Source organism: Pleurodeles waltl, chromosome 10 (genome assembly GCF_031143425.1).
Source record: "Pleurodeles waltl isolate 20211129_DDA chromosome 10, aPleWal1.hap1.20221129, whole genome shotgun sequence".
In the NCBI taxonomy this organism is placed as follows: Eukaryota; Metazoa; Chordata; class Amphibia; order Caudata; family Salamandridae; genus Pleurodeles; species Pleurodeles waltl.
In genome coordinates, this window is record NC_090449.1 from 67,120,451 (window position 1) to 67,147,736 (window position 27,286).

Consider the following 27,286-nt stretch of genomic DNA (forward strand, 5'->3'; position numbering starts at 1 on the left):
CCAGCAAATGCAAAGTCTTGTACCCCACCGCTGATCCACCAATGTAGGAAGTTGGCTCTGTATGTGCTATTTAAAAGTAAGGAATAGCATGCACAGAGTCCAAGGGTTCCCCTTAGAGGTAAAATAGTGGTAAAAATAGATAATACTAATGCTCTATTTTGTGGTAGTGTGGTCGAGCAGTAGACTTATCCAGGGAGTAGTGTTACGCATTTGTTGTACATACACATAGACAATAAATGAGGTACACACACTCAGAGACAAATCCAGCCAATAGGTTTTGTTATAGAAAAATATATTTTCTTAGTTTATTTTAAGAACCACAGGTTCAAATTTAACATGTAATATCTTGTTTGAAAGGTATTGCAGGTAAGTACATTAGGAACTTTGAATCATTTCAATTGCATGTATACTTTTCAAGTTATTCACAAATAGCTATTTTAAAAGTGGACACAGTGCAATTTTCACAGTTCCTGGGGGAGGTAAGTTTTTGTTAGTTTTACCAGGTAAGTAAGACACTTACAGGGTTCAGTTCTTGGTCCAAGGTAGCCCACCGTTGGGGGTTCAGAGCAACCCCAAAGTTACCACACCAGCAGCTCAGGGCCGGTCAGGTGCAGAGTTCAAAGTGGTGCCCAAAACGCATAGGCTATAATGGAGAGAAGGGGGTGCCCCGGTTCCGGTCTGCTTGCAGGTAAGTACCCGCGTCTTCGGAGGGCAGACCAGGGGGGTTTTGTAGGGCACCGGGGGGGGGGGGACACAAGCCCACACAGAAATTTCACCCTCAGCGGCGCGGGGGCGGCCGGGTGCAGTGTTAGAACAAGCGTCGGGTTCGCAATGTAAGTCAATGAGAGATCAAGGGATCTCTTCAGCGCTGCAGGCAGGCAAGGGGGGGCTTCCTCGGGGAAACCTCCACTTGGGCAAGGGAGAGGGACTCCTGGGGGTCACTTCTGCAGTGAAAGTCCGGTCCTTCAGGTCCTGGGGGCTGCGGGTGCAGGGTCTTTTCCAGGCGTCGGGACTTAGGTTTCAGAGAGTCGCGGTCAGGGGAAGCCTCGGGATTCCCTCTGCAGGCGGCGCTGTGGGGGCTCAGGGGGGACAGGTTTTGGTACTCACAGTCGTAGAGTAGTCCGGGGGTCCTCCCTGAGGTGTTGGTTCTCCACCAGCCGAGTCGGGGTCGCCGGGTGCAGTGTTGCAAGTCTCACGCTTCTTGCGGGGAGATTGCAGGGTTCTTTAAAGCTGCTTCTTGAAACAAAGTTGCAGTCTTTTTGGAGCAGGTCCGCTGTCCTCGGGAGTTTCTTGTCGTCGTCGAAGCAGGGCAGTCCTCAGAGGATTCAGAGGTCGCTGGTCCCTTTGGAAGGCGTCGCTGGAGCAGAGTTCTTTGGAAGGCAGGAGACAGGCCGGTGAGTTTCTGGAGCCAAGGCAGTTGTTGTCTTCTGGTCTTCCTCTGCAGGGGTTTTCAGCTAGGCAGTCCTTCTTGTAGTTGCAGGAATCTAATTTTCTAGGGTTCAGGGTAGCCCTTAAATACTAAATTTAAGGGCGTGTTTAGGTCTGGGGGGTTAGTAGCCATTGGCTACTAGCCCTGAGGGTGGGTACACCCTCTTTGTGCCTCCTCCCAAGGGGAGGGGGTCACAATCCTAACCCTATTGGGGGAATCCTCCATCTGCAAGATGGAGGATTTCTAAAAGTTAGAGTCACCTCAGCTCAGGACACCTTAGGGGCTGTCCTGACTGGCCAGTGACTCCTCCTTGTTGCTTTCTTTGTTCCCTCCAGCCTTGCCGCCAAAAGTGGGGGCGGGCAACTCCACTAAGCTGGAGTGCCCTGCTGGGCTGTGACAAAGGGGTGAGCCTTTGAGGCTCACCGCCAGGTGTTACAGCTCCTGCCTGGGGGAGGTGTTAGCATCTCCACCCAGTGCAGGCTTTGTTACTGGCCTCAGAGTGACAAAGGCACTCTCCCCATGGGGCCAGCAACATGTCTCTAGTGTGGCAGGCTGCTGGAACTAGTCAGCCTACACAGACAGTCGGTTAAGTTTCAGGGGGCACCTCTAAGGTGCCCTCTGGGGTGTATTTTGCAATAAAATGTACACTGGCATCAGTGTGCATTTATTGTGCTGAGAAGTTTGATACCAAACTTCCCAGTTTTCAGTGTAGCCATTATGGTGCTGTGGAGTTCGTGTTTGACAAACTCCCAGACCATATACTCTTATGGCTACCCTGCACTTACAATGTCTAAGGTTTTGTTTAGACACTGTAGGGGTACCATGCTCATGCACTGGTACCCTCACCTATGGTATAGTGCACCCTGCCTTAGGGCTGTAAGGCCTGCTAGAGGGGTGACTGACCTATACTTGCATAGGCAGTGAGAGGCTGGCATGGCACCCTGAGGGGAGTGCCATGTCGACTTACTCGTTTTGTTCTCACTAGCACACACAAGCTGGCAAGCAGTGTGTCTGTGCTGAGTGAGAGGTCTCCAGGGTGGCATAAGACATGCTGCAGCCCTTAGAGACCTTCCTTGGCATCAGGGCCCTTGGTACTAGAAGTACCAGTTACAAGGGACTTATCTGGATGCCAGGGTCTGCCAATTGTGGATACAAAAGTACAGGTTAGGGAAAGAACACTGGTGCTGGGGCCTGGTTAGCAGGCCTCAGCACACTTTCAACTGTAAACATAGCATCAGCAAAGGCAAAAAGTCAGGGGGCAACCATGCCAAGGAGGCATTTCCTTACACTCGCCATCTGGTGTTGGGTCGGAGTGTTACAAGTTGTTTTTCTTCGAAGAAGTCTTTCGAGTCACGGGACCGAGTGACTCCTCCTTCTGTCTCCATTGCGCATGGGCGTCGACTCCATCTTCGATTGTTTTCCCCGCAGAGGGTGAGGTAGGAGTTGTGTTGTAGTAATAGTGCCCATGCAATGGAGTGACTAAGTATGTACCTATTTAAGGCTAAAATAATATATATACAAATATACAAAGTTGAAGCTAACTTCCGAATTGCTACAGGCTCCCGGGGAGGTGGGTGGGCACATGTGAATCTCCAGCGACTGATGCCACGAACAGATGTACACTGGGTAAGTGACATTTTCAGTTCGATGGCATCTGTCGCTGTAGATACACATGTTCTGCATAGACTAGTAAGCAGTTATCTCCCCAAAAGCGGTGGTTCAGCCTGTAGGAATGGAAGTGGTTTGAAATAACGTTCTTAACACGGCTTGACCTACTGTGGCTTGCTGTGCGGATAGCACGTCTACACAGTAGTGCTTGGTGAACGTGTGTGGCGTAGACCATGTGGCTGCCTTACATATTTCTTGCATTGGGATGTTTCCTAGAAAGGCCATGGTAGCACCTTTTTTTCTGGTTGAGTGTGCCCTTGGTGTAATGGGCAGTTGTCGTTTTGCTTTAAGGTAGCAGATTTGGAGGCATTTAACTATCCATCTGGCTATACCTTGTTTTGATATTGGGTTTCCTGCATGAGGTTTTAGGAATGCAATAAATAGTTGTTTAGTCTTTCTGATGTTTTTCGTTCTGTCAATGTAGTACATTAATGCTCTTTTGACATCTAATGTATGTAGTGCCCTCTCAGCTACGGAATCTGGCTGTGGGAAGAATACTGGTGTTCCACTGTTTGATTTAGGTGGAACGGTGAAATAACCTTTGGTAAAAATTTAGGATTAGTCCTTAGGATGACTTTATTTTTGTGTAGTTGTATAAAAGGTTCTTGTATTGTAAACGCCTGAATTTCGCTTACTCTTCTTAGAGATGTAATGGCGATGAGAAATGCAACCTTCCAGGTGAGGAACTGTATTTCGCAAGAGTGCATGGGTTCAAAAGGTGGACCCATGAGTCTTGTTAAGACAACATTTAAGTTCCATGAAGGAACAGGTGGTGTTCTTGGTGGTATAATTCTTTTAAGCCCTTCCATGAATGCTTTAATGACTGGTATCCTATATAGGGAAGTTGAATAGGTAGTCTGCAGGTATGCAGATATTGCCGCAAGGTGTATTTTAATGGAAGAGAAGGCTAGGCTAGATTTCTGTAAGTGAAGCAAGTAACCCACTACATCCTTTGGAGTTGCGTGTATAGGTTGGATCTGATTATGATGGCAGTAGCAGACAAACCTCTTCCATTTACTTGCATAGCAGTGCCTAGTGGACAGCCTTCTGGCTTGCTTTATGACTTCCATACATTCTTGGGTAAGTTGTAAGTGTCCGAATTCTAGGATTTCAGGAGCCAGATTGCTAGATTCAGCGATGCTGGATCTGGATGTCTGATCTGTTGGTTGTGTTGTGTTAATAGATCCGGCCTGTTGGGCAATTTGATGTGGGGTACTACTGATGGGTCTAGCAGTGTTGTGTACCAGGGTTGCCTTGCCCAAGTTGGTGCTATTAAAATGAGTGAGTTTGTTTTGACTCAATTTGTTTACCAGATAAGGAAGGAGAGGGAGAGGAGGAAAAGCGTAGGCAAATATCCCTGACCAGTTCATCCATAGGGCATTGCCTTGGGACTGCCTGTGTGGGTATCTGGATGCGAAGTTTTGGCATTTTGCGTTCTCTCTTGTTGCAAACAAGTCTATTTGAGGTGTTCCCCAGAGTCTGAAGTAAGTGTTTAGAACTTGCGGGTGAATTTCCCATTCGTGGACTTGTTGGTGATCTCGAGAGAGATTGTCTGCAAGTTGATTCTGGATCCCTGGAATAAACTGCGCTATTAGGCGAATGTGGTTGTGAATTGCCCATCGCCATATTTTCTGTGCTAGAAGACTCAACTGCGTTGAGTGTGTCCCCCCCTGTTTGTTTAGATAATACATAGTTGTCATGTTGTCTGTTTTGACAAGAATGTATTTGTGAGTTATAATTGGTTGGAAAGCCCGCAATGCGTGAAAAACTGCTAGCATTTCTAGGTGATTTATATGCAGTTTTGTTTGATGTACGTTCCATTGTCCTTGTATGCTGTGTTGATCGAGGTGTGCTCCCCACCCTGTCATGGAAGCATCTGTTGTTATTACGTATTGTGGCACTTGGTCTTGGAATGGCCGCCCTTTGTTTAAATTTATACTGTTCCACCATAGAAGCGAGAGGTAAGTTTGGTGGTCTATCAACACCAGATCTACAAGGTGACCCTGTGCTTGTGACCATTGTGATGCTAGGCACTGTTGTAAGGGCCTCATGTGTAGTCTTGCGTTCGGGACAATGGCTATGCATGAAGACATCATGCCTAGGAGTTGTAATATCATCTTTGCTTGTATTGTTTGTGTTGGATACATGCGTTGTATGATCTTGTTGAAATTTTGAATTCTTTGTGGACTTGGAGTGGCTACTCCTTTTGTTGTGTCTATTATGGCTCCCAGGTATTGTTGTACTTTGCACGGCAAAATGTTGGATTTTGCAAAGTTGACGGTGAAACCTAGTTTGTAGAGGGTTTGTATGATTTGATTTGTGTGTTGTAAGCACTTTGTTAGTGAATTGGTTTTGATTAGCCAATCGTCTAGATACGGGAATACATGTATTTGCTGCCTTCTGATGTGTGCAGCCACTACTGCTAGACATTTTGTAAAGACTCTTGGTGCGGTTGTTAAACCAAAAGGCAATACTTTGAATTGGTAATGTATTCCTTTGAATACGAACCGTAGGTATTTTCTGTGAGATGGATGTATTGGTATATGGAAATACACGTCTTTGAGGTCTAAGGTTGTCATGTAGTCCTGTAGTTTTAGCAATGGTAACACCTCTTGTAGCGTGACCATGTGAAAGTTGTCTGATTTGATGTAGGTGTTTAGTATTCTGAGGTCTAGGATTGGTCTCAGTGTTTTGTCCTTTTTTGGTATTAAGAAGTACAGTGAAAAGACTCCTGTGTTTGTTTGTGTGTTTGGTACTAATTTGATTGCATTCTTTTGCAATAGTGCTTGAACTTCTATTTCCAGAAGGTCGGAATGTTGTTTTGACAATTTCTGTGCTTCTGGTGGTATGTTTGGAGGGAATTGTAGGAATTCTATGCAATAACCATGTTGGATAATTGCTAAGACCCAAGTGTCTGTAGTTATTTCCTCCCATGCTTTGTAATAATGACCTATTCTTCCCCCCACTGGTGTTGTGTGGAGGGGGTGAGTGACATCTGAGTCACTGCTTGGTTGTAGGGGTTTTGGGGCTTTGAAATTTTCCTCTATTCCTAGGGAATTGCCCTCCTCTGTATTGGCCCCGAAAGCCTCCCCTGTACTGTCCCTGGTAGCTGGACAGTGTTGCCTGCGAGGTGCTGGCTTGTGTGGCCTGACCCCGAAACCCCCCTCTAAAGGGTGTCTTGCGGAAGGTGCTGTAGGTTCCTCTGCTCTGCGGGGAGTAGAGTGCGCCCATGGCTTTAGCAGTGTCTTTTTTAAGTTTTTCGATTGCCGTGTCCACTTCTGGTCCGAACAGTGGTTTTTCGTTGAATGGCATATTGAGCACTGCCTGCTGTATCTCTGGTTTGAACCCAGACATTCTTAGCCATGCGTGCCTTCTAATGGTCACAGATGTATTAATTGTTCTTGCAGCTGTGTCTGCTGCGTCCATAGAAGATCGTATCTGGTTATTTGATATGTTCTGTCCTTACTCAACCACCTGCTTTGCCCTTTTTTGAAGTTCCTTGGGTAGATGCTCGATGAGGTGTTGCATCTCATCCCAATGGGCTCTGTCATAGCGCGCAAGTAGTGCTTGAGAGTTAGCGATGCGCCACTGGTTTGCAGCTTGTACTGCGACTTTTCCCAGCTGCATCGAACTTGCGGCTCTCTTTATCTGGGGGTGGTGCGTCCCCAGATGTGTGGGAGTTGGCTCTCTTCCGAGCTGCTCCCACTACGACGGAATCTGGTGGCAGCTGTGTGGTGATGAAAACAGGGTCTGTAGGAGGTGCTTTATATTTCTTGTCCACCCTTGGCGTTATTGCCCTACTTTTGACCGGCTCCTTGAAGATTTCCTTTGCGTGCCGAAGCATACCTGGCAGCATAGGCAGGCTTTGGTAGGAGCTGTGGGTGGAGGAGAGGGTGTTGAATAAGTCATCCTCGACTTGTTCTGAGTGGAGGTTTACATTGTGGAATTGTGCTGCTCTAGCCACCACTTAAGAATATGCTGTGCTGTCTTCAGGTGGTGAGGGCTTTGTTGGATATGCCTCCGGACTGTTGTCCGACACTGGGGCGTCATAAGTCCCAAGCGTCTTGATCCTGGTCACCTTGGCTCATGGTGGTGTGAGCCGGGGAATGTGACAGAGTTTGCGACGGTGAGACGTTAATTACAGGTGGAGGAGAGTGTGGCGGAGTCACCTTTTTCACCATCTTTGTTTGTGGCGCCTGGTCTGTTTGAAACTCCAGTCTCCTTTTTCTCCTAATAGGGGGAAGGGTACTTATTTTTCCTGTTCCCTGCTGTATGAAAATACGTTTTTGCGTATGGTCCACTTCGGTGGATTGCAGCTCTTCCTCAAACCTATGCTTTCGCATCGGAGATGACCGTGATTGCTCCTCTGTATAAGAGCCTGGACCTGGGTCGGTTACGGGTTGTTTCGGCACCAAAACCCTGCCTGTATCTTTTTTCGGCTCCGAGGTGGCTTTTTTCTTTTTTTAGAGTCGAAACCTCTCGGCGTCGATCTTCGTCGGTGCCGCTGTCTCGGCGTCGAGCCGTTTCTACACCGCTATCTCGGTGTCGTTGCTTCTCTCCAGCACTTTCTCGATCCCAAGAAGGCTGCGTGCCGGTGTCTCGACCGGAGTCGGACGATCTCGGCACTGTTTGGGCCTTTTTCGGTGCCGATGGTCGGTCACCGAACTTATGGGTGGAGCCATGGCCTGGTGGCAGTGGCGTCCCCTGGGCCTTGTCACTTTTCTTGTGTTGTTTTCGACGTCTTACTCACGGTTCTTTGATCGTCGAATTCCTCGGAGTCCGATTCGTGGATCGAAAAGGTTTCTTCTTCCTCTTGTTCCTCGAACTCTCGGTGCGCTGTCGGCGTGGACGCCATCTGAAGTCTCCTGGCTCGACGGTCACGGAGTGTCTTTCGGGACCGGAACGCGCGACAGGCTTCGCAAGTCTCCTCACTGTGCTCAGGTGACAGGCACAGGTTACAGACCAAATGTTGGTCTGTATACGGGTGTAAGGAAATGCCTCCTTGGCATGGTTGCCCCCTGACTTTTTGCCTTTGCTGATGCTATGTTTACAATTGAAAGTGTGCTGAGGCCTGCTAACCAGGCCCCAGCACCAGTGTTCTTTCCCTAACCTGTACTTTTGTATCCACAATTGGCAGACCCTGGCATCCAGATAAGTCCCTTGTAACTGGTACTTCTAGTACCAAGGGCCCTGATGCCAAGGAAGGTCTCTAAGGGCTGCAGCATGTCTTATGCCACCCTGGAGACCTCTCACTCAGCACAGACACACTGCTTGCCAGCTTGTGTGTGCTAGTGAGGACAAAACGAGTAAGTCGACATGGCACTCCCCTCAGGGTGCCATGCCAGCCTCTCACTGCCTATGCAGTATAGGTAAGCCACCCCTCTAGCAGGCCTTACAGCCCTAAGGCAGGGTGCACTATACCATAGGTGAGGGTACCAGTGCATGAGCATGGTACCCCTACAGTGTCTAAACAAAACCTTAGACATTGTAAGTGCAGGGTAGCCATAAGAGTATATGGTCTGGGAGTCTGTCAAACACGAACTCCACAGCACCATAATGGCTACACTGAAAACTGGGAAGTTTGGTATCAAACTTCTCAGCACAATAAATGCACACTGATGCCAGTGTACATTTTATTGTAAAATACACCACAGAGGGCACCTTAGAGGTGCCCCCTGAAACTTAACCGACTGTCTGTGTAGGCTGACTAGTTCCAGCAGCCTGCCACACCAGAGACATGTTGCTGGCCCCATGGGGAGAGTGCCTTTGTCACTCTGAGGCCAGTAACAAAGCCTGCACTGGGTGGAGATGCTAACACCTCCCCCAGGCAGGAGCTGTGACACCTGGCGGTGAGCCTCAAAGGCTCACCCCTTTGTCACAGCCCAGCAGGGCACTCCAGCTTAGTGGAGTTGCCCGCCCCCTCCGGCCACGGCCCCCACTTTTGGCGGCAAGGCTGGAGGGAACAAAGAAAGCAACAAGGAGGAGTCACTGGCCAGTCAGGACAGCCCCTAAGGTGTCCTGAGCTGAGGTGACTGACTTTTAGAAATCCTCCATCTTGCAGATGGAGGATTCCCCCAATAGGGTTAGGATTGTGACCCCCTCCCCTTGGGAGGAGGCACAAAGAGGGTGTACCCACCCTCAGGGCTAGTAGCCATTGGCTACTAACCCCCCAGACCTAAACACGCCCTTAAATTTAGTATTTAAGGGCTACCCTGAACCCTAGAAAATTAGATTCCTGCAACTACAAGAAGAAGGACTGCCTAGCTGAAAACCCCTGCAGAGGAAGACCAGAAGACGACAACTGCCTTGGCTCCAGAAACTCACCGGCCTGTCTCCTGCCTTCCAAAGATCCTGCTCCAGCGACGCCTTCCAAAGGGACCAGCGACCTCGACATCCTCTGAGGACTGCCCCTGCTTCGAAAAGACAAGAAACTCCCGAGGACAGCGGACCTGCTCCAAGAAAAGCTGCAACTTTGTTTCCAGCAGCTTTAAAGAACCCTGCAAGCTCCCCGCAAGAAGCGTGAGACTTGCAACACTGCACCCGGCGACCCCGACTCGGCTGGTGGCGATCCAACACCTCAGGAGGGACCCCAGGACTACTCTAAGACTGTGAGTACAAAAACCTGTCCCGCCTGAGCCCCCACAGCGCCGCCTGCAGAGGGAATCCCGAGGCTTCCCCTGACCGCGACTCTTTGAATCCTAAGTCCCGACACCTGGGAGAGACCCTGCACCCGCAGCCCCCAGGACCTGAAGGACCGGACTTTCACTGGAGGAGTGACCCCCAGGAGTCCCTCTCCCTTGACCAAGTGGAGGTTTCCCCGAGGAACCCCCCCCTTGCCTGCCTGCAGCGCTGAAGAGATCCCTAGATCTCCCATTGACTTCCATTACGAACCCGACGCTTGTTTCTACACTGCACCCGGCCGCCCCCGCGCTGCTGAGGGTGAAATTTCTGTGTGGGCTTGTGTCCCCCCCGGTGCCCTACAAAACCCCCCTGGTCTGCCCTCCGAAGACGCGGGTACTTACCTGCAAGCAGACCGGAACCGGGGCACCCCCTTCTCTCCATTCTAGCCTATGTGTTTTGGGCACCACTTTGAACTCTGCACCTGACTGGCCCTGAGCTGCTGGTGTGGTGACTTTGGGGTTGCCTTGAACCCCCAACGGTGGGCTACCTTGGACCAAGAACTAAGCCCTGTAAGTGTCCTACTTACCTGGTTAACCTAACAAATACTTACCTCCCCTAGGAACTGTGAAAATTGCACTGTGTCCACTTTTAAAACAGCTATTTGTGAATAACTTGAAAAGTATACATACAATTTTGATGATTTGAAGTTCCTAAAGTACTTACCTGCAATACCTTTCGAATGAGATATTACATGTAGAATTTGAACCTGTGGTTCTTAAAATAAACTAAGAAAAGATATTTTTCTATACAAAAACCTATTGGCTGGATTTGTCTCTGAGTGTGTGTACCTCATTTATTGTCTATGTGTATGTACAACAAATGCTTAACACTACTCCTTGGATAAGCCTACTGCTCGACCACACTACCACAAAATAGAGCATTAGTATTATCTATTTTTACCACTATTTTACCTCTAAGGGGAACCCTTGGATTCTGTGCATGCTATTCCTTACTTTGAAATAGCACATACAGAGCCAACTTCCTACAACGGGTATTTGTTGTGGCATTTGGGACAAAAACGGAACGGGGTCCGTTCCATCGGCGGTGTTGGACACGCGGTCGGGCCGACCAGGCCCCGACGGGGGATCGAAAAGTACCCCGAAGGGCACCGGAGCGCGTCGATCTTCGATGCGGTGTTGAATCTAACTACGCCGATCCCGAACGCAACAATACCGACGAAAATCTTCCAAAATCTACTAACTTTCCGTTCCGAAACTCGGAGCGACAAGGAACACGTCCGAACCCGATGGCGGAAAGAAAACAATCGAAGATGGAGTCGACGCCCATGCGCAATGGAGACAGAAGGAGGAGTCACTCGGTCCCGTGACTCGAAAGACTTCTTCGAAGAAAAACAACTTGTAACACTCTGCCCCCACCACATGATGGCGAGCTATGCAGAACATGTGTATCTACAGCGACAGATGCCATCGAACATATATTTTTCTATAAAAAAAACTATTGGCCTGGAATTGTCTCGGAGTGTGTGTTCCTCATTTATTGCCTGTGTGTATGTACAACAAATGCTTAACACTACTCCTTTGATAAGCCTACTGCTCGACCACACTACCACAAAATAGAGCATTAGTATTATCTCTTTTTGCCACTATCTTACCTCTAAGGGGAACCCTTGGACTCTGTGCATACTATTCCTTACTTTGAAATAGTGCATACAGAGCCAACTTCCTACAACTATAAATTGTATGTTTTTATAATTGTGACTTTGCTTTTTATGCATTTCATCTTTTTCATTTTGCATTTATCAATGTTTTGAATGTGGCTCAAGTTTTGTCATATTTTTTTTACAGACCTGAAGAAGTCAAGTAATGGGAAGAAACAAGTTGGCTGTGCCCGGTCACTAACTTTCAAGCAAGAAATAAAGAATGAACAATTCAATTGGATCTCCTTCTTGAAATTTCATATGAAATCCAATGTGATTATTATATATCGGATGAGGAATTTATGGGGAAATAATACCCCATTTTTGGTCTATAGTTTGACTGCAATTGAGCGCTTCTCCCCAAATTGAGATTCAACTGTGGCATTACAAAAAATCTTTTTTTGGGGGGGTGGGGGGGGAGAAGCGTGTCAATGTTAAAAACCTCACCACAACAAGTGATCTATAAAGGACGGCGAGTCTGGCAAATCCAAAAAGGATAACCGATTACCTTTATTAATGCCCACTGCAAGTCCTAGCCAGGTCAAAGACAAAACAGATTCAGTCTCCATCCATAGTTAGTCTGACACGGTCAGCTGAGTTTATACACCCTGGTGTTCAAAACCCTACAAGGTAGTTCACGAGAGATGAACCCTAATGGTCGAGCAAACTCCAGAGGCAAAGAGCCTCTTGGCACAGGACCAAGGACACCACCCAGCTTGTTTCAGTACCATATGGCAGGGTGTTGTACGTGAGAACCTGCATCAACCTCTGGCTGATGGACAACAGAAAGGCCTTCAGCCCTACGTGGGCGGACTTCAACAGATTGCTGAGTGTTTTCTATCGGTGACCAGGCTTCTGATCTTCACAGCTCCCAGATGACATACACAACAGAGTAATGACGTATTCCTCACCACTGTTCACTACGAGTGTGGAAGGGAGAGGGGTCTGCTGCTGGAAATGCGGTTGAGCGGCCACTGCTGGAGATCCTACAATCCGAAACCTGAATGGAATCCAACAGGTCACCATGGTGCTGGGCCCAATGAGACTTCAGATCCCACAGCATAGCCCATATGTACACCTGGCACAATCAACGAGCAGGCTGCAGGAGGCCAATGGACCAAGAAACTTCAGTTACCCCCCATGAGACCCAGTACCAAAGCTGAAGCATCTGGATTGTTGCCCAAATTTCCTGGTCTTGCTGCTGTGCAGGGAAGGCCCTAAACATCACCATACCCAGGATAGCTCCAATAAAAGGAAGCCTATGCAAAGGAGACAGGTGTGACTTCAGTACATTGGTCATGAATCCCAAGACGAAGGAAGGTCCTCTGTGCTCTGGAGGTGGTCTATGATTGACTGAGGCAAGCCCGCATTCAACAGTCAGTCATTGAGGCAGGAGAAAACTGCTACGCATCACCTCTAAAGATGTGCCAGACACCACCTTCATGAACACCCAAGGGGCACTGCTAAAGCTAAAGGGGGTCAGAGCAAACTAGAAGTGCTCCTAGCATAGCCTTAATTGCAGGACCGTGGGACTGCAAGATGAGTATTTGAAAATACTCATACTGCAAGTCCAGGACTACCACACAGTTGTTAGATCATAGCAGATAGAACCTGAGCCAGTGTGAGCAGCTTGAAATTTATCCTTCTGCCGTAAGGGCATTTAGATGGCGAAGATCTAAAATAGGATGAAGGCCTCTGTCGTTCAGCACCATAAAATAGCATAAATAACATCCAGTTACTATTTCCGAAGCCTGCAGCCTCTCTATGGCCCCTTTGGACAAGTGAACATGCACCTTCTGCAAAAGGACAGCCAGCAGGATCCTTTCTCTTAAAGCAGCCCTGAAGCAGGTGGAAGATACATTGGGACGAAAAGGAAGAGAAGGGCCTACCCCTGTAGGACAATTTGGAAAACCCATTTGTCCGATGTAATCTGTCGCTACACCTGGCGAACGAGTCAAATCAGGTCTCCTAGAGGGTGGGCATGAGCAGACAAGACAAGCTGAATCTGCTTTGAGGCTGTTACCAAAGAGAGTGTGTGTGTGTGAAGGGGAGGGGGGGGTAAGTATTGGTGTCCCTCCACACCAGCACGCTGTCTGCTTGATCCCAGCCCCCACCACCCCAAAAGCACTGGGATTCTGTAGCAGCCGTGGGGCCGGTCATCGGTATGCCAACCTTCTGTAAAATCCCCTTAAGGGGCAGATTTGCTGAAAAAGTTGTCTGGTATAAGGCAAAAGGTCCAAGGAATACACAATGTCTCAGCTTTCTTTAGAATGTTTCATGGCAGAATCAGCTTCCGCAAAGACATGAGAGCTGTCAAATGGCATACCCATAAGGAGGCCAGGACTTCCACAGAACAACATGCATATATCATCCACATGCAGCAAAGGAGGACCACACCGGTACAGACAGCTCAGCCTAAGCAATCAGTGGTGTCCAGACCTAATGACCTTTAGCTGCATCCTGGCCAGCCTAAATGGTTTGCACATGGGAGATGTGAATGTCTTTGAAGACTGCTCACTAGATTTAATTGACAAGATCATAAAAGGGTGAGTGTATAACAGCCAAGCAAGCAACTTTGTTGACCAACCTCAAGGATCATTTGTTTCCTGAATGCCTAAACCTTTTAGACTGACTGTCGGGGGGTGGGGGTGGACGACACCCATAGAGGAGTTGGGATTCACATAGCTGATACAGATTTCAATCCCCAGGCTCTTAGGAGTGGGATTACAAATTAGGAAACAAAGCTTACCTGGTGCCAGACTGTAGTGTTCTGCACCCTACCCGACCATTGGCCATGAACTAGGCTTTGTCCATGTGCCCATCAATTTATCAGTCAGGTCTGCATTAAAGGGCAACAAGAGCTCAGGAGAAGCCTGCCCAGCTTGCAGGACCTCTTAAGGATGTTAGTTTTGACCTCCACAGAGAGAAGGTCTACGTCCTAAACATTTGTTATACATCTAATGATCAGTGAAGGAGGCACAGTATTCTGGTGGTGGTTCAGGGAGCTAATCAACTAATTATCAGGCAGAGTATCAAGTCCACTGGTATCCTGCAAGTCTGTATACAAACTGTCTTTGCAGTGTGAGGGTAACATTCCATACCAGCACTGTCACCTCCAAATGGTGACCGACTGAACCAAACAAGCTGGTTAAGCACTTAAGGGCAGCTCCTCAGCAGGGGTAGATTTCTACCTGAATCAGACTGAATATGGACCGGGCATTTCAATGTGGATTTCAGACACGACTTCAGTTGAGGCAGTCCCAAGTTTGGCTCACAGTCATGCACTGAAATTGGTATAGGGTCTTCTGTCAATACCAGCATCAATGTTGACGGGACTGGCAAAGGTTTAGTGCCAGTCAAAACCTAAAGTGATCTGAGGGGCGCCGACTGAGCCAAGGATTGGTTCACCATCAATGACAAACTGGGTGCCTCTGAGGATCCCAAAGGCACACCCGAGGGAACTAGGAGAGTGCCACTGATGCTAAACATGGCCTTCCCGAAGTCCACAATCAGTTGCCAAGTCAATGATGACCTGGGGAGAATTTGTGGTGCATTGGAATCAATATCGGAATTGGTCCTTGGAGGATGAGGAGCAAGACTGGATGGAATGCTGGTACCATTACGACTTCTCTGAAGGCAAAAAGGGGGTACGGTTATGACTTCCTCTTGGCCTTCTAGTATTTCTGCTTCATCTGAGACCTCTACTTATCTGAACACTGCAGCCACAATGCTGAACTGACATAGGATCAGTCGAAAACAGCCATAGAAGCTTTCATTTTCGACGACCTATGGCCAAAACCATGCAATGTAGTTTTTATTTTTACCAGGTATCAGCGCAGCCTCACGTGCAGTTGTTGGGCCCTCCTGCACACAAGGTATGTGGTGTTAAAAACTTGAATAGTCTTTCACTGAACATCCGAACTCCGCAGAAGGAAAAATAATCTGATGATAGTGGCTGTGTACTGGCCCACTGTGAGCTTAAGTCAACAACCTAGTCTGTCCTACTGGCTCAGACTATACCCCAAAAATAATTATTCTAAAGAATGTTACTTGGTCTAACCACAAAATGACAGAATACTACTAAGTATGTGAAACTAGTTAGGTAACATCACCAGACTTAAAACTGTTTTTGTGAAACACTTCTATTGTGAAAACCCAAGAAAAGTCCAAAGAGCCATTTAAAAAATAGACATCTACAAGCTTCAAAGCAGTCAGAAGTAAACCACCATTCTACACAACTGGCAATGACAACAAAGTATGCAAACACTAAAATAGTAGTGATTTCTTACCTGAGGTGTAAGGTTTTTCAATACAAGCCAATTTGTTATTCTCCCTGAGCTGCTCTCACCCCAGCTAGAACCTAAAATGTAAAGGGGGGGGGGAGGAAATGTATGAGCAGACCTACCACATAACAGTTCTCATGATAAAAATAAAAGACAAGTACATTGAGAAAGGACCAAACTGGGGCACAGATTGATAAGAGGCTGTTAAGAGTCAAACATGCATCCCTTACTTGGAGCAGATACTGCCTTACCTGCCACACTCCCGTGCAATTCATGAACGGAAGTGCATGCACAGTGTAAGATGTGTGATGAACTAAACTGCAGACTACTGGACAAAGGCAGAATTTGCAACAGCCTGTTAATAGTGGATTAAACTGACTCATACAACACACTGTCGATCAGAAAAAGCATGCTGTAGCAGAAGCAAACCAGTGCTCACTAAGACACAGGTATGTGAATTAGAAAGACATGCACATGTCTGTTGTGTTAAATTGAGTTTGAACTGTGAAAGATCAGAATAGTTCTGTTGTAGGCAGAAAGGTAACGGCAAACCGCAGAACTGGCAAAAGGGGCATGAGTGAAAGGACTCCCTCCAATAGGAGGAAGCAGCGATAAGGTGGAAACAGGATAAGCAACAATACTACAGTATCCATTTACCTGGGGTGTATCTGGCATCAGAGTTGCTCCACCCACCACTGAGACGCAATGAATTATTATCCCAAGTAGATAATGGTGGCTTCTGGCCCGTAAGGCCAGGGGGAGGACGGGATGGAGCACTGGGATTCTTAGGCTGCAATGGAACTTTCCACAGCTCATGGGCCAGGGAGGTGTTAGATGCTGAACCAGGAGGCCATGTGGATTTCGGATCACTGTTTCGGGCTGAATAAAGAATAAACAGAGTTAACTTTAACAGAATGTCTAGCAGTTTGGCAAAGAGAATACGCTAGAGATCAAAGAAGATACTCTTTGTAGTTCTGGAAGGCGGCACATACCTGCAGTGCTCTGTGCAGTACTGCTATGGGAGACACTGTAGCTGGAGGCACGAATGGAGGACCAGGCACTATTTGAAGGCAGCGTGGTGTTCATTGATGAGGATGACCCTGGAGGATAAATATGGAACTTTATAGAGAACATAATTTTCAAAAAAGCCCTAACATAAGAGGAGACAGTGCATTCTACTTTTTTATTAGTTCTAAGTGTCCTTCATGCAGATTCATTCAATATTACTATTACTCCTGGAAAATGAATTATCAAAACTTGTTGCCAACAGCATGCACTGTGTTCAAACAAATGGTGGACTCACAATGAACAAAATTCCTGGTGCAGTGAGCACACTTCATTTGTAAATGTAGGTTTCAAAGCATAATACCCTAGTAGCTACAAACTGCCAATGACACCTAATGGGTAACCAGTTAATGGATAATGAAGGATGGCCTCGATCTACTCACTTGAAAACTGAAAGTAAAATGTAAAATGTGTGACATAGTGGCACCTACTTCATGAGAAACAGTCAGCACAGCAGTATGTGTGGGCGAGAGTGGGAGTCTACACTAACTGAAGTCTTACCTTTAACAAAGTGGATAGCTTTCTTGCAATATACATTAACGTGCATCAAATGTAGTATGACTGGACTTTGTGGGCTTTCTTTGCATCATCTAGTCAACATCAGATGGTCACGACATTAAAATGAAGTCAATATTGGCTTTTGTGTACAGTACATTAAATTAACAAATTGCACTTAGATTCACAGCAGAACATACAACCACCTCATTACAGCTAACAATGTTGAAAGAATTAGGATCATAAGTAAACTCAGACCAAATCTTTGGGTAAGATCTTAAAAATGCTTCCAAGTTTTCAGTGGAACACAGGTAAACTTTACAAGGCAAACCTGAAAACTGACAGTACACAGCCTTTCCTAGGACAAACAGACGTTACAGGGCTTTTTCACATGAGGGTGTTATTTATCAGTGAGGTTTCAGGGCCACAACAGGTGCACTTAGTAGGAAAGTGCCCTCTTTCTTGGCATGGTTACCCCCATTTCCTGCCTGTTGTCAGTGTGTTTGACTGGGTCTACTGGGATCCTGCTAACCAGGACCCCAGTAGTTATGCTCTCCTGTAAACTGTACCTTTTTCTTCCCACAATTGGAATACTGGTCCCTCCATGTAAGTCCCTATTATATGGTACCTAGGTACCCAGGGCATTGGGGTTCCAAGGCATTCCTATGGGCTGCAACAGTTATTTTGCCACCTGAAGGGAGCCCATGCAAAGGGTTCTGCAGGCCTGCCATTGCAGTCTGCGTGAAACAGGTGCATGCACCAGTTTTCAATGCAGGTCACTGCAAGTCACCCCTATGGTAGGCTCTCTCAGCCCAGAGGGCAGGGTGAAGATCCCTGTGTGTGAGGGCACCCCTACACTAGCAGAGGTACTCCATAAACTACAGATCCAAATTCCTGGACTTTGAGAGTGCGGCCGCCATCTTACACATGTACTGGACATAGGTCACTACCTATGTCCAGCTACATAATGGTAACTCCGCATCTGGGCATGGTATCAAACATGTCGGAATCATACCCCAATTCTGTTTCAAGTATTGGAAATATGATTCCATGCACTCTGGAGCTCCTTAGGAGGACCCCCATTGCTACCACCAGTCTTACAGGGTTTTCTGGGCAGCCTGAGCTGCTGCCACCCCTCAGACAGGCGCCCTCCTCCTCCTCCTGATCTGAGCAAGCCCAGGAAGGCAGAACAAAGGATTTCCTTTGGGGAAAGGGAGGTAACACCCTCTCCCTTTGGAAATAGGTGCGACTGGCTTGGGACGAGTAGCATCCCCAAGCCACTGGTTTTGCTTTGAAAGGGCACATTTGGTGCCCTTTGTGCATAAACCAGTCCACACCAGTTCAGGGACACCCAGTCCCTGCGCTGGCACAAAACTGGACAATGGAAAGGGAGGTGACCACTCCCCTGTCCATCACCACCCTAGGGGTAGTGGTCAGAGCTCCTCCAGAGGGTCCATGGGTTCTGCCATCTTGATTCCAATGTTGGCAGGGAACTCTGGGAGCATCTGAGTGGCCAGACAAGGCAGGTGATGTTGGAGCCCCCTCCTGATAGGTTCTTACCTGGTTAGGTGATCAGTCCCCCTTTCAGGTCTATTTAGGGTCTTCCGCTGGGGTGGGTCCTCAGATTCGACTCGCAAGATTCCAGTAGGACCCCTCTGCATCCTCCACTTCGACTTCTGGCCACTGGAACCGCAACTGGACCTCCCAGGAACCAACAAAGCTGCAGATCCACATGGACGACTATTCTGCAACATTGTTTCCAAGACTCCCTGCCAGCTCTGCAACATTTCCCCAGCAACTCTTCAGCCTGCACATAAAGGAAGGCATCTCCCTTGGAGTGAATGAGTCACTGCCCTGCATCCGCAGGCACCAACAGCAACAACGACCAGTTGCGTGGATCCCCTCTCCTGCTGACCGGCGTGGATCCTGCATCACGGGTGGTGGTCTGGAGTGGTCCACTTGGTCCTCTCTTCCAGTTGTCCAACTTGGGTGGAGGTAAGCGTTTGTCTTCTCACGCAGAACAGCACCTCCGTGCACCGCATTTCTTGCAGCTGCCAAGGGTTGTTTGCATCTCAACGGGATCTTCAGGCGATTTACATCTTCAGCTCCTGGCACTCCTTCCCGTGAAGCACAGCTCTGTGTGGTTCTCCTGCGGCGTGGGATCCCCTTTTGTAGTGCTGCGTGGGCTCCTTCCTGCACTTTGTGTACTCGTCCTGTGGGAGCTGCCTGGGCTTCTGTGGACTCTTTTGATCGCAGAGGGTCCCCTGCGACTCCCCCTCCTGGGGAGAGTCCTCCTGCACCTTTCTGGTCCCCGGCAGCTCCACTTTTCTCCAACCGCAAAGATTGTCTTTGCCAAGGCTTGTTGGAGGAATCCGGACACACAACCCAGTCTGCAATCTTCTATCCGGCGTGGGACATCACCTGCATCCGCCAAGAACTCGACTGCATCTTTAGGGGTGGAGTGCTGACCATTTTGCGTTCACCAGTAACCAACTCCTGCATCTTCAGTGTGGTGGGTAGGTGCTCCTCCCCCACAGGACTGTTGTGCCTTCTGGACTTGGTTCCCTCTCTGCACAGGTCTTCCTTCACCAGGATCTTGCAGTCTCTTCTGGGGCTTGCATTTCTACTCTTTTCTTCTTTGTGGGTAGTTTGGAGGAAATCCACTGATTTACTTCGTCCTGATCTCTGGACGGTGTTAGGGTAATTACCTCTGGTTTCCTGGTACCCCCAGCTTCCCTCTACACATCCCACTTACCTGGGTGGGGGTCCCATATTCGCATTCCATTTTTTTAGTATATGGTTTGGGCTCCCCCTCCGGTCACTGTTAACTATTGTGCCGAACTCTAGATTGCGATCTATGCACAGCATGAGTATCTGTAGCTACATATGCCATCGAATATATAGCCATCGAACATATATATACACACACACAATGTTTACTCACCTGCTAAAGTAGTACTGTCTACAGTATTTTTGGTATTGTGTTACTATAATAAAATACCTTTATTTTTGTAACACTGTGATTTCTTTTATGTGTATAAGTACTGTGTGACTTCAGTGGTATTGCATGAGCTTTGCATGTCTCCTAGATAAGCCTTGGCTTGCTTGCTCATCCACAGCTACCTCTAGAGAGCCTGGCTTCTAGACAATGCCGACACTATACTAATATGGGATACCTGGACCGGGTATAAGGTGTAAGTACCTTAGGTACCCACCACACACCAGGCCAGCTTCCTACACACTCTAGAACTACCAGATGGTTATTTGCGATGCTGACAGTGCACTGAGGCATGCTAATCAGACCTCAGTGATGGCGCTCTTTCCCCTAAAACAAATAAAGTTAAATTGTAACCCAACTGATTAGGACTTTAGCACCTGTGAAAGTCCCTTTGGAGTGGTACCCCTGGTAGCTAGGGCATGGGTATTAAACAGGGTTCCTAAGAGGTGCAGCATGTATCATCCCCCCCTAAGGGACCACTCACCTAACTCATGCAGACTGCCACTGCAAGCTGTAGGTTGTGGAGTAGGCTAAAATGAAAACACAACATGACACAGCCTGTCATGCTCATTGACACTGCATTCAATATATGCAAGTCACCACTACAGCAGGCCTTCAGTCCTAAGGCAGGGTGCATTACATTAAATGTGTGGACATATCTGCAGGAGCAGATATGTCCCTACTACGCCTTCGTTGATTCTTGGACATTGTAAGTAACCAGGGAAGCCATTCTAAATACATGTGCTGGACACTCTGCAAAACGAGTTCCCCTGCTGGATGGCTACACTGAAACCAGGGACATTTGGTTTCAAACATCTTGTTCTGATATACCCACAACGAATCCACTAATAGATTTAATACATGCGCCCAGAGGGCACCTTAGAGGTGTCACCTGAAAAAACTACCAACTACTAGTGTGCTGACTGTTTCTAGCCAGCCTCCCACCACAGATGAGTTTGCCCCCCAGGGATGGGAGGCCATGCTCTCGGGCGGTCGGTTACAAAGCCTGATCTGGCAAGGGTTGTTACATTAGGATGACCTGTAAATTAATATTCCAAGGCAGGAGGCTCCAAAGAGCCTACCGCCTTTGGTATGCATATCTGGCTTCCCTCAGAGGTGAGGGGATGTGAACCCCCTGACCAGGGTCCATTTGGCACTTACAAAGGAGGAAAAATTAGTGGTCAGAGAGGCGTTTCCACATTCCAGCCAGTTCCACCCCTAAGTTGGGTTAACTGATGTGGACATGAAATTTAAAAGGCTGCCATCTTGGTGATAAAAGAATTAGAGAACTCTGGGACAGGGTTATGCCCACTTCCTACAGGATGCGGTCATATAGGGGGCGTAGTGACCCCAAGGGTAAGTAGCCCATTGACTACTACACTACACTCCCCTACCCACTCTAAATCTAGTATTTAGGGAGCCCATGGCACCAGAGAATCAGATCCTACCTACCTGAAAGTAGAGGATGGACACTTTAGAGTCGCAAAAGCAAGAACAGAAGACCAGCAACTGACTTGGCGCCAGCCCTCCAAGCCTGCCCGCTGTCCTTGACAACTGCACCAAAGATGACTCACCTGGAAGCCTGAAAGCTGTCTGCATCTCCAAAAGCCTGGGAGGATTGCCAAACTTCACTCAAGATCCGGGGACTACAGTAGAGTAGCAGAGTTGCTTCCCTGCATCTTACAGGCACCCCAAGATGAAATGCGAGGACCCTGGACCACCAAATACCTGACACTGTTTGGGGGGGGGGGGGGAAAGCAGCAGGAGAATCACTGCACCCGTACTCCCAGCCTGCCTTCAGTTTTCCAACTGTTGATTTACCCACAAAGTCTGCAGCCTCTTTGTGCAGGCCTCCCTGTACTACAAGTGCCCCGCCACAAAGACCCGACACCTCTACAACTGGCCGCCCCAGCCCAATGAGAAGAGGACCAAAGGTGTCCACGCATCCCTGAGCATCGCGATGACTGAGTCCGGTTGTTGGCTCAGACAGGTTGCTTTAGGGAAAACCTTATTTCCTTTTGGCAGTTTTAAGATGGCTGAAGTCTTTGGATATAGTGGACTTGGCAGGTGGAGGTGTGTATGTGGGAGTCTACTATAGTTATCCTAGTGTCCTCCCTTATCTAGCAATAAAGCGGCGTTTGTGACAGCCACTGCACCCTTAATTAATCCAGAGACTGAAGCATGGTAAAACAAAGTAGGGTCTTCCATCAACCTGACCGTGGATACATAAGAATTGTTTTGGAATCCCACTTCTAGCCTTTTCACGTGCATCCCTAGTATTAGATGTAAACCCCTGCAGACCTGAAACAGTATTTGACACTTGTGCCATAAAGAGGCCCACTGTGATTGGATACTGCCTGGCAAGCAGATGATGGACCCTGCCCCAGGTGTCAGCTAACATCTGATTGTGACAGAGAAGGCCTCTGAAGTTAATCCAGACCCTGCCCCCAAGCCCACTGGTCATTCTGTCCAGGGAACAACTCCTCCCCACAATCAGGCCTCTGAGACTCTGCTCTGGATGCAGTTTTCACAGATCTTCAAATGATAATTACTGGCAGGCAGAAGAGGGAGAAAAACGCAAATGGGCATCCAGAGGCTTTACGTAGGAAAAAGATAACTTTCTATTCTATAAGTGCCTTTTCCCTAATATTTATCGAAAATCCGACTTCAACAGTGAATTGGATTTTTTATAACTATTTGAATTGTCAGTTATTCATTTTTCAAGTTGTTTCATAACCGAAATTAGCGTTGTTAAATGTTATAATGCAACCCAACATTCTCCTACAGAACAGGCAGCCTTATCACAGTGAAAATAGTTTTGGGGTCTTTTTCACCATAAAGACATGTTTAACATTACATTTCAACATATCTTCTTTTTAAATAAGCTGCATTATGGCCTGTAAAGTCTACATAGGGATGACTTACAAATATTTAAGAGTAAGATTGTGGCATGTCAAAAGGTTTTTTGACAGGGCGAGTGTGCAGCTTAAAACTGCAACAAACAGCAAGTAAACCTGTTGAAATACCACTGATCTGAAGTGGCTGCCACAGAGTACACTTACAAGGGATCCCTGGATTCCAGCCACTGATCTGAAGTGATGGTCACAGAGTGAGCCTCCTTGAGGAGGTTATAGGCGATTGGAAACAATGACTGCTTCTATACCTCCTCCTAGAATGTACCCTGCAAGCCAGGGGGGGTCATGAAAGGTCTGCTACTGCAGCTGGTATGTTTGTGGCTCTGTGACTTTTGTAGTTTCCCAGTCTCTCATGGGTGTGGTCTGCAAAGTGTCCCTCAAGGTGTTGAACTGTAGCACCTCCATGGAACTTACATAGGCACTATTTTGGTTATTTTTTGCCAACATTTCATCTACCTGTGGGTAAAACAAAATGCTCCCCATCAAATGGAACGTTGGATTAGTTGAACATCTGGTTAAAATCCTGACCCACAAAGCCAAGCACATCTGCCAAGTAAGATTAGTCCTCACATAGTCTAAAGCAAGAGGAATGTTTATATTTGAGATGTTTTTTCCTTCTATATGGCCCTAACTAATCTCAACCACAATACACTTCTATTACCTTTAAAGTTCGATCTCTTACTGAAGCCCACTGTGGAGCTCACCAAATTAACCTGTATTTTACTGGCTTCATATTTGGTGTATTAATGAGTTAAGATCATTTAAGAATGCGCTTTATATTACCCGACCTTGAGCCTTGAAGATCCCTTGGCTAAACTATATTAAGATGTCCCTACTACCACTTGGCTTGAGAGGCAGCTAGGAAAATCCATCTACACCTTTGTAATGCAGCCAAGGTCTCTTGAGATGGCGGAGATGAGCACACCTTACCCCACAAGAAAACAGTCAATCTAATATAAGCCAAATAGTGCGACCCATAACCAATGCAACAGTGTATGGGAATCTCAGAATACTACATGCTGAAAGAACGCCGTACATCAACAAGGAGTAGAACGCCCATGCAAACAGAGTACATTTCACCATTGTGTGGGTAATATATAGGTAACCAAAGAACAAATACAGTAGTTTTAATCAAATTAAAGTGGAACAGCAAATAAATCATTTAGTTGTTGCTAAAACAAAATGCATATGGGAAACTGCTAGCAGCAACCCAGTACATAGACAGTACGCAAAAGCAATAGTGGAAAGTGATGCCCTTACACAGTACATGATATTGTATTAGTTAACAAATCATGAAATTACTAAATTGCACAACATGTGGGTACAACAGTACTGTTATACAATATCTCTTTTTCTGATATAGCAGAGCCTCCTGATTCAGACCCTCTTTGTCTACCACTAGTTCATGTGACCATACCCCTTGGGTCTGTAAGTTTTTTTTTTGCACCAGGTTTGGACTGTTAGGGATTGCAATTTTCCCTTTTTCAATGTAATTGTTTTATTTCTTGGAGGTTTTCTCTGGCCTCTCCAACTTTATTCTCTTGGCCACCACGGTGGTCGAATGTACACTTTTCACAGGCTTTCTACTCGATGATCGAAGGTGCTCTTTCAGCATGTGGTATACGGAGCTTCCCATACACTAGGTCTTTCCACGTTTGCTTGGTTATGGGTCACAATATTTGGGTTATATTAGATTGACTGTTGTAGGAAGTTGGCTCTGTATGCACTATTTCAAAGTAAGGAATAGTATGCACAGAGTCCAAGGGTTCCCCTTAGAGGTAAGTGTAAAGAAATGGCTCCCTGTTGCAGTTACCCCCCACTTTTTGCCTGATACTGATGCTGACTTGACTGAGAAGTGTGCTGGGACCCTGCTAACCAGGCCCCAGCACCAGTGTTCTTTCACCTAAAATGTACTTTTGATTCCACAATTGGCACACCCTGGCATCCAGGTAAGTCCCTTGTAACTGGTACCCCTGGTACCAAGGGCCCTGATGCCAGGGAAGGTCTCTAAGGGCTGCAGCATATCTTATGCCACCCTGGGGACCCCTCACTCAGCACAGACACACTGCTTGCCAGCTTGTGTGTGCTGATGAGAACAAAATGAGTAAGTCGACATGGCACTCCCCTCAGGGTGCCATGCCAACCTCACACTGCCTATGCAGTATAGATAAGTCACCCCTCTAGTAGGCCTTACAGCCCTAAGGCAGGGTGCACTATACCATAGGTGAGGGCACCAGTGCATGAGCACTATGCCCCTACAGTGTCTAAGCAAAACCTTAGACATTGTAAGTGCAGGGTAGCCATAAGAGTATATGGTCTGGGAGTCTGTCAAAAACGAACTCCACAGCTCCATAATTGCTACACTGAATACTGGGAAGTTTGGTATCAAACTTCTCAGAATAATAAACCCACACTGATGCCAGTGTTGGATTTATTAAAAAATGCACACAGAGGGCATCTTAGAGATACCCCCCTGTATTTTACCCAATTGTTCAGTGCAGGACTGACTGGTCTGTGCCAGCCTGCTGCTGAGAGACGAGTGTCTGACCTCATGCGGTGAGAGCCTTTGTGCTCTCTGAGGACAGAAACAAAGCCTGCTCTGGGTGGAGGTGCTTCACACCTCCCCCCTGCAGGAACTGTAACACCTAGCAGTGAGCTTCAAAGGCTCAAGCTTAGTGTTACAATGCCCCAGGGCACTCCAGCTAGTGGAGATGCCCGCCCCCTGGACACAGCCCCCACTTTTGGCGGCAAGTCCAGGAGAGATAATGAGAAAAACAAGGAGGAGTCACTGGCCAGTCAGGACAGCCCCTAAGGTGTCCCCTGAGCTGAGGTGACTCTGACTTTTAGAAATCCTCCATCTTGCAGATGGAGGATTCCCCCAATAGGGATAGGAATGTGCCCCCCTCCCCTTGGGAGGAGGCACAAAGAGGGTGTACCCACCCTCAGGGCTAGTAGCCATTGGCTACTAACCCCCCAGATCTAAACACGCCCTTAAATTTAGTATTTAAGGGCTCCCCTGAACCTAAGAATTTAGATTCCTGCAACTTACAAGAAGAAGAGGACTGCTGAGCTGAAAACCCCTGCAGAAGAAGAAAGAAGACACCAACTGCTTTGGCCCCAGTCCTACCGGCCTGTCTCCTGCCTTCCAAAGAAACCTGCTCCAGCAAAGCTTTCCCAAGGACCAGTGACCTCTGAATCCTCAGAGGACTGCCCTGCTTCAAGAAAGACGAGAAACTCCCGAGGACAGCGGCACTGCTCCAAAAGAACTGCAACTTTGTTACAGAGGAGCAGATTTAAAGACCCCTGCAAATCCCCGCAAGAAGCGTGAGACTTGCAACACTGCACCTGGCGACCCCGACTCGACTGGTGGAGAACCAACACCTCAGGGAGGACCCTCCGGCGACTCCAAGACCGTGAGTAACCAAAGTTGTCCCCCCTGAGCCCCCACAGCGACGCCTGCAGAGGGAATCCCGAGGCTCCCCCTGACCGCGACTGCCTGAACCTAAAGTCCCGACGGCTGGAAAAGACCCTGCACCCGCAGCCCCCAGCACCTGAAGGAACGGAACTTGTGTGCAGGAGTGACCCCCAGGAGGCCCTCTCCCTTGCCCAGGTGGTGGCTACCCCGAGGAGCCCCCCCCTTGCCTGCCTGCACCGCTGAAGAGACCCCTTGGTCTCCCATTGAAATCTACAGAAAACCAGACGCTTGTTTGCACACTGCACCCGGCCGCCCCCGCGCTGCTGAGGGTGTACTTTCTATGTGGACTTGTGTCCCCCCCGGTGCCCTACAAAACCCCCCTGGTCTGCCCTCCGAAGACGCGGGTACTTACCTGCTGGCAGACTGGAACCGGGGCACCCCCTTCTCTCCATTGAAGCCTATGTGTTTTGGGCACCTCTTTGACCTCTGCACCTGACCGGCCCTGAGCTGCTGGTGTGGTAACTTTGGGGTTGCTCTGAACCCCCAAAGGTGGGCTACCTTGGACCCAAAACTGAAACCTGAAGGTAATTTACTTACCTGCTAAAACTAACAATACTTTACCTCCCCCAGGAACTGTGAAAATTGCACTGTGTCCACTTTTAAAACAGCTATTTGTGTTT

The 27,286-nt window shown here is 47.8% G+C and overlaps 1 protein-coding gene across 4 annotated transcripts in view; it reads right to left on the reverse strand.

The window, feature by feature from the left end:
- The window catches only part of TNRC6A (trinucleotide repeat containing adaptor 6A), a 376,657-nt gene that overhangs the window by 92,123 nt on the left and 257,248 nt on the right, over positions 1-27,286 (reverse strand). For all 4 annotated transcript variants that reach the window (XM_069209691.1, XM_069209690.1, XM_069209693.1 and 1 more), the window contains 3 exons: positions 16,711-16,818; positions 16,376-16,597; positions 15,725-15,795 (listed from right to left, as the gene is read on the reverse strand). In XM_069209691.1, coding sequence (XP_069065792.1) covers positions 15,725-15,795; positions 16,376-16,597; positions 16,711-16,818 — 401 coding nt within the window. The remainder of the gene's footprint in view (positions 1-15,724; positions 15,796-16,375; positions 16,598-16,710; positions 16,819-27,286) is intronic.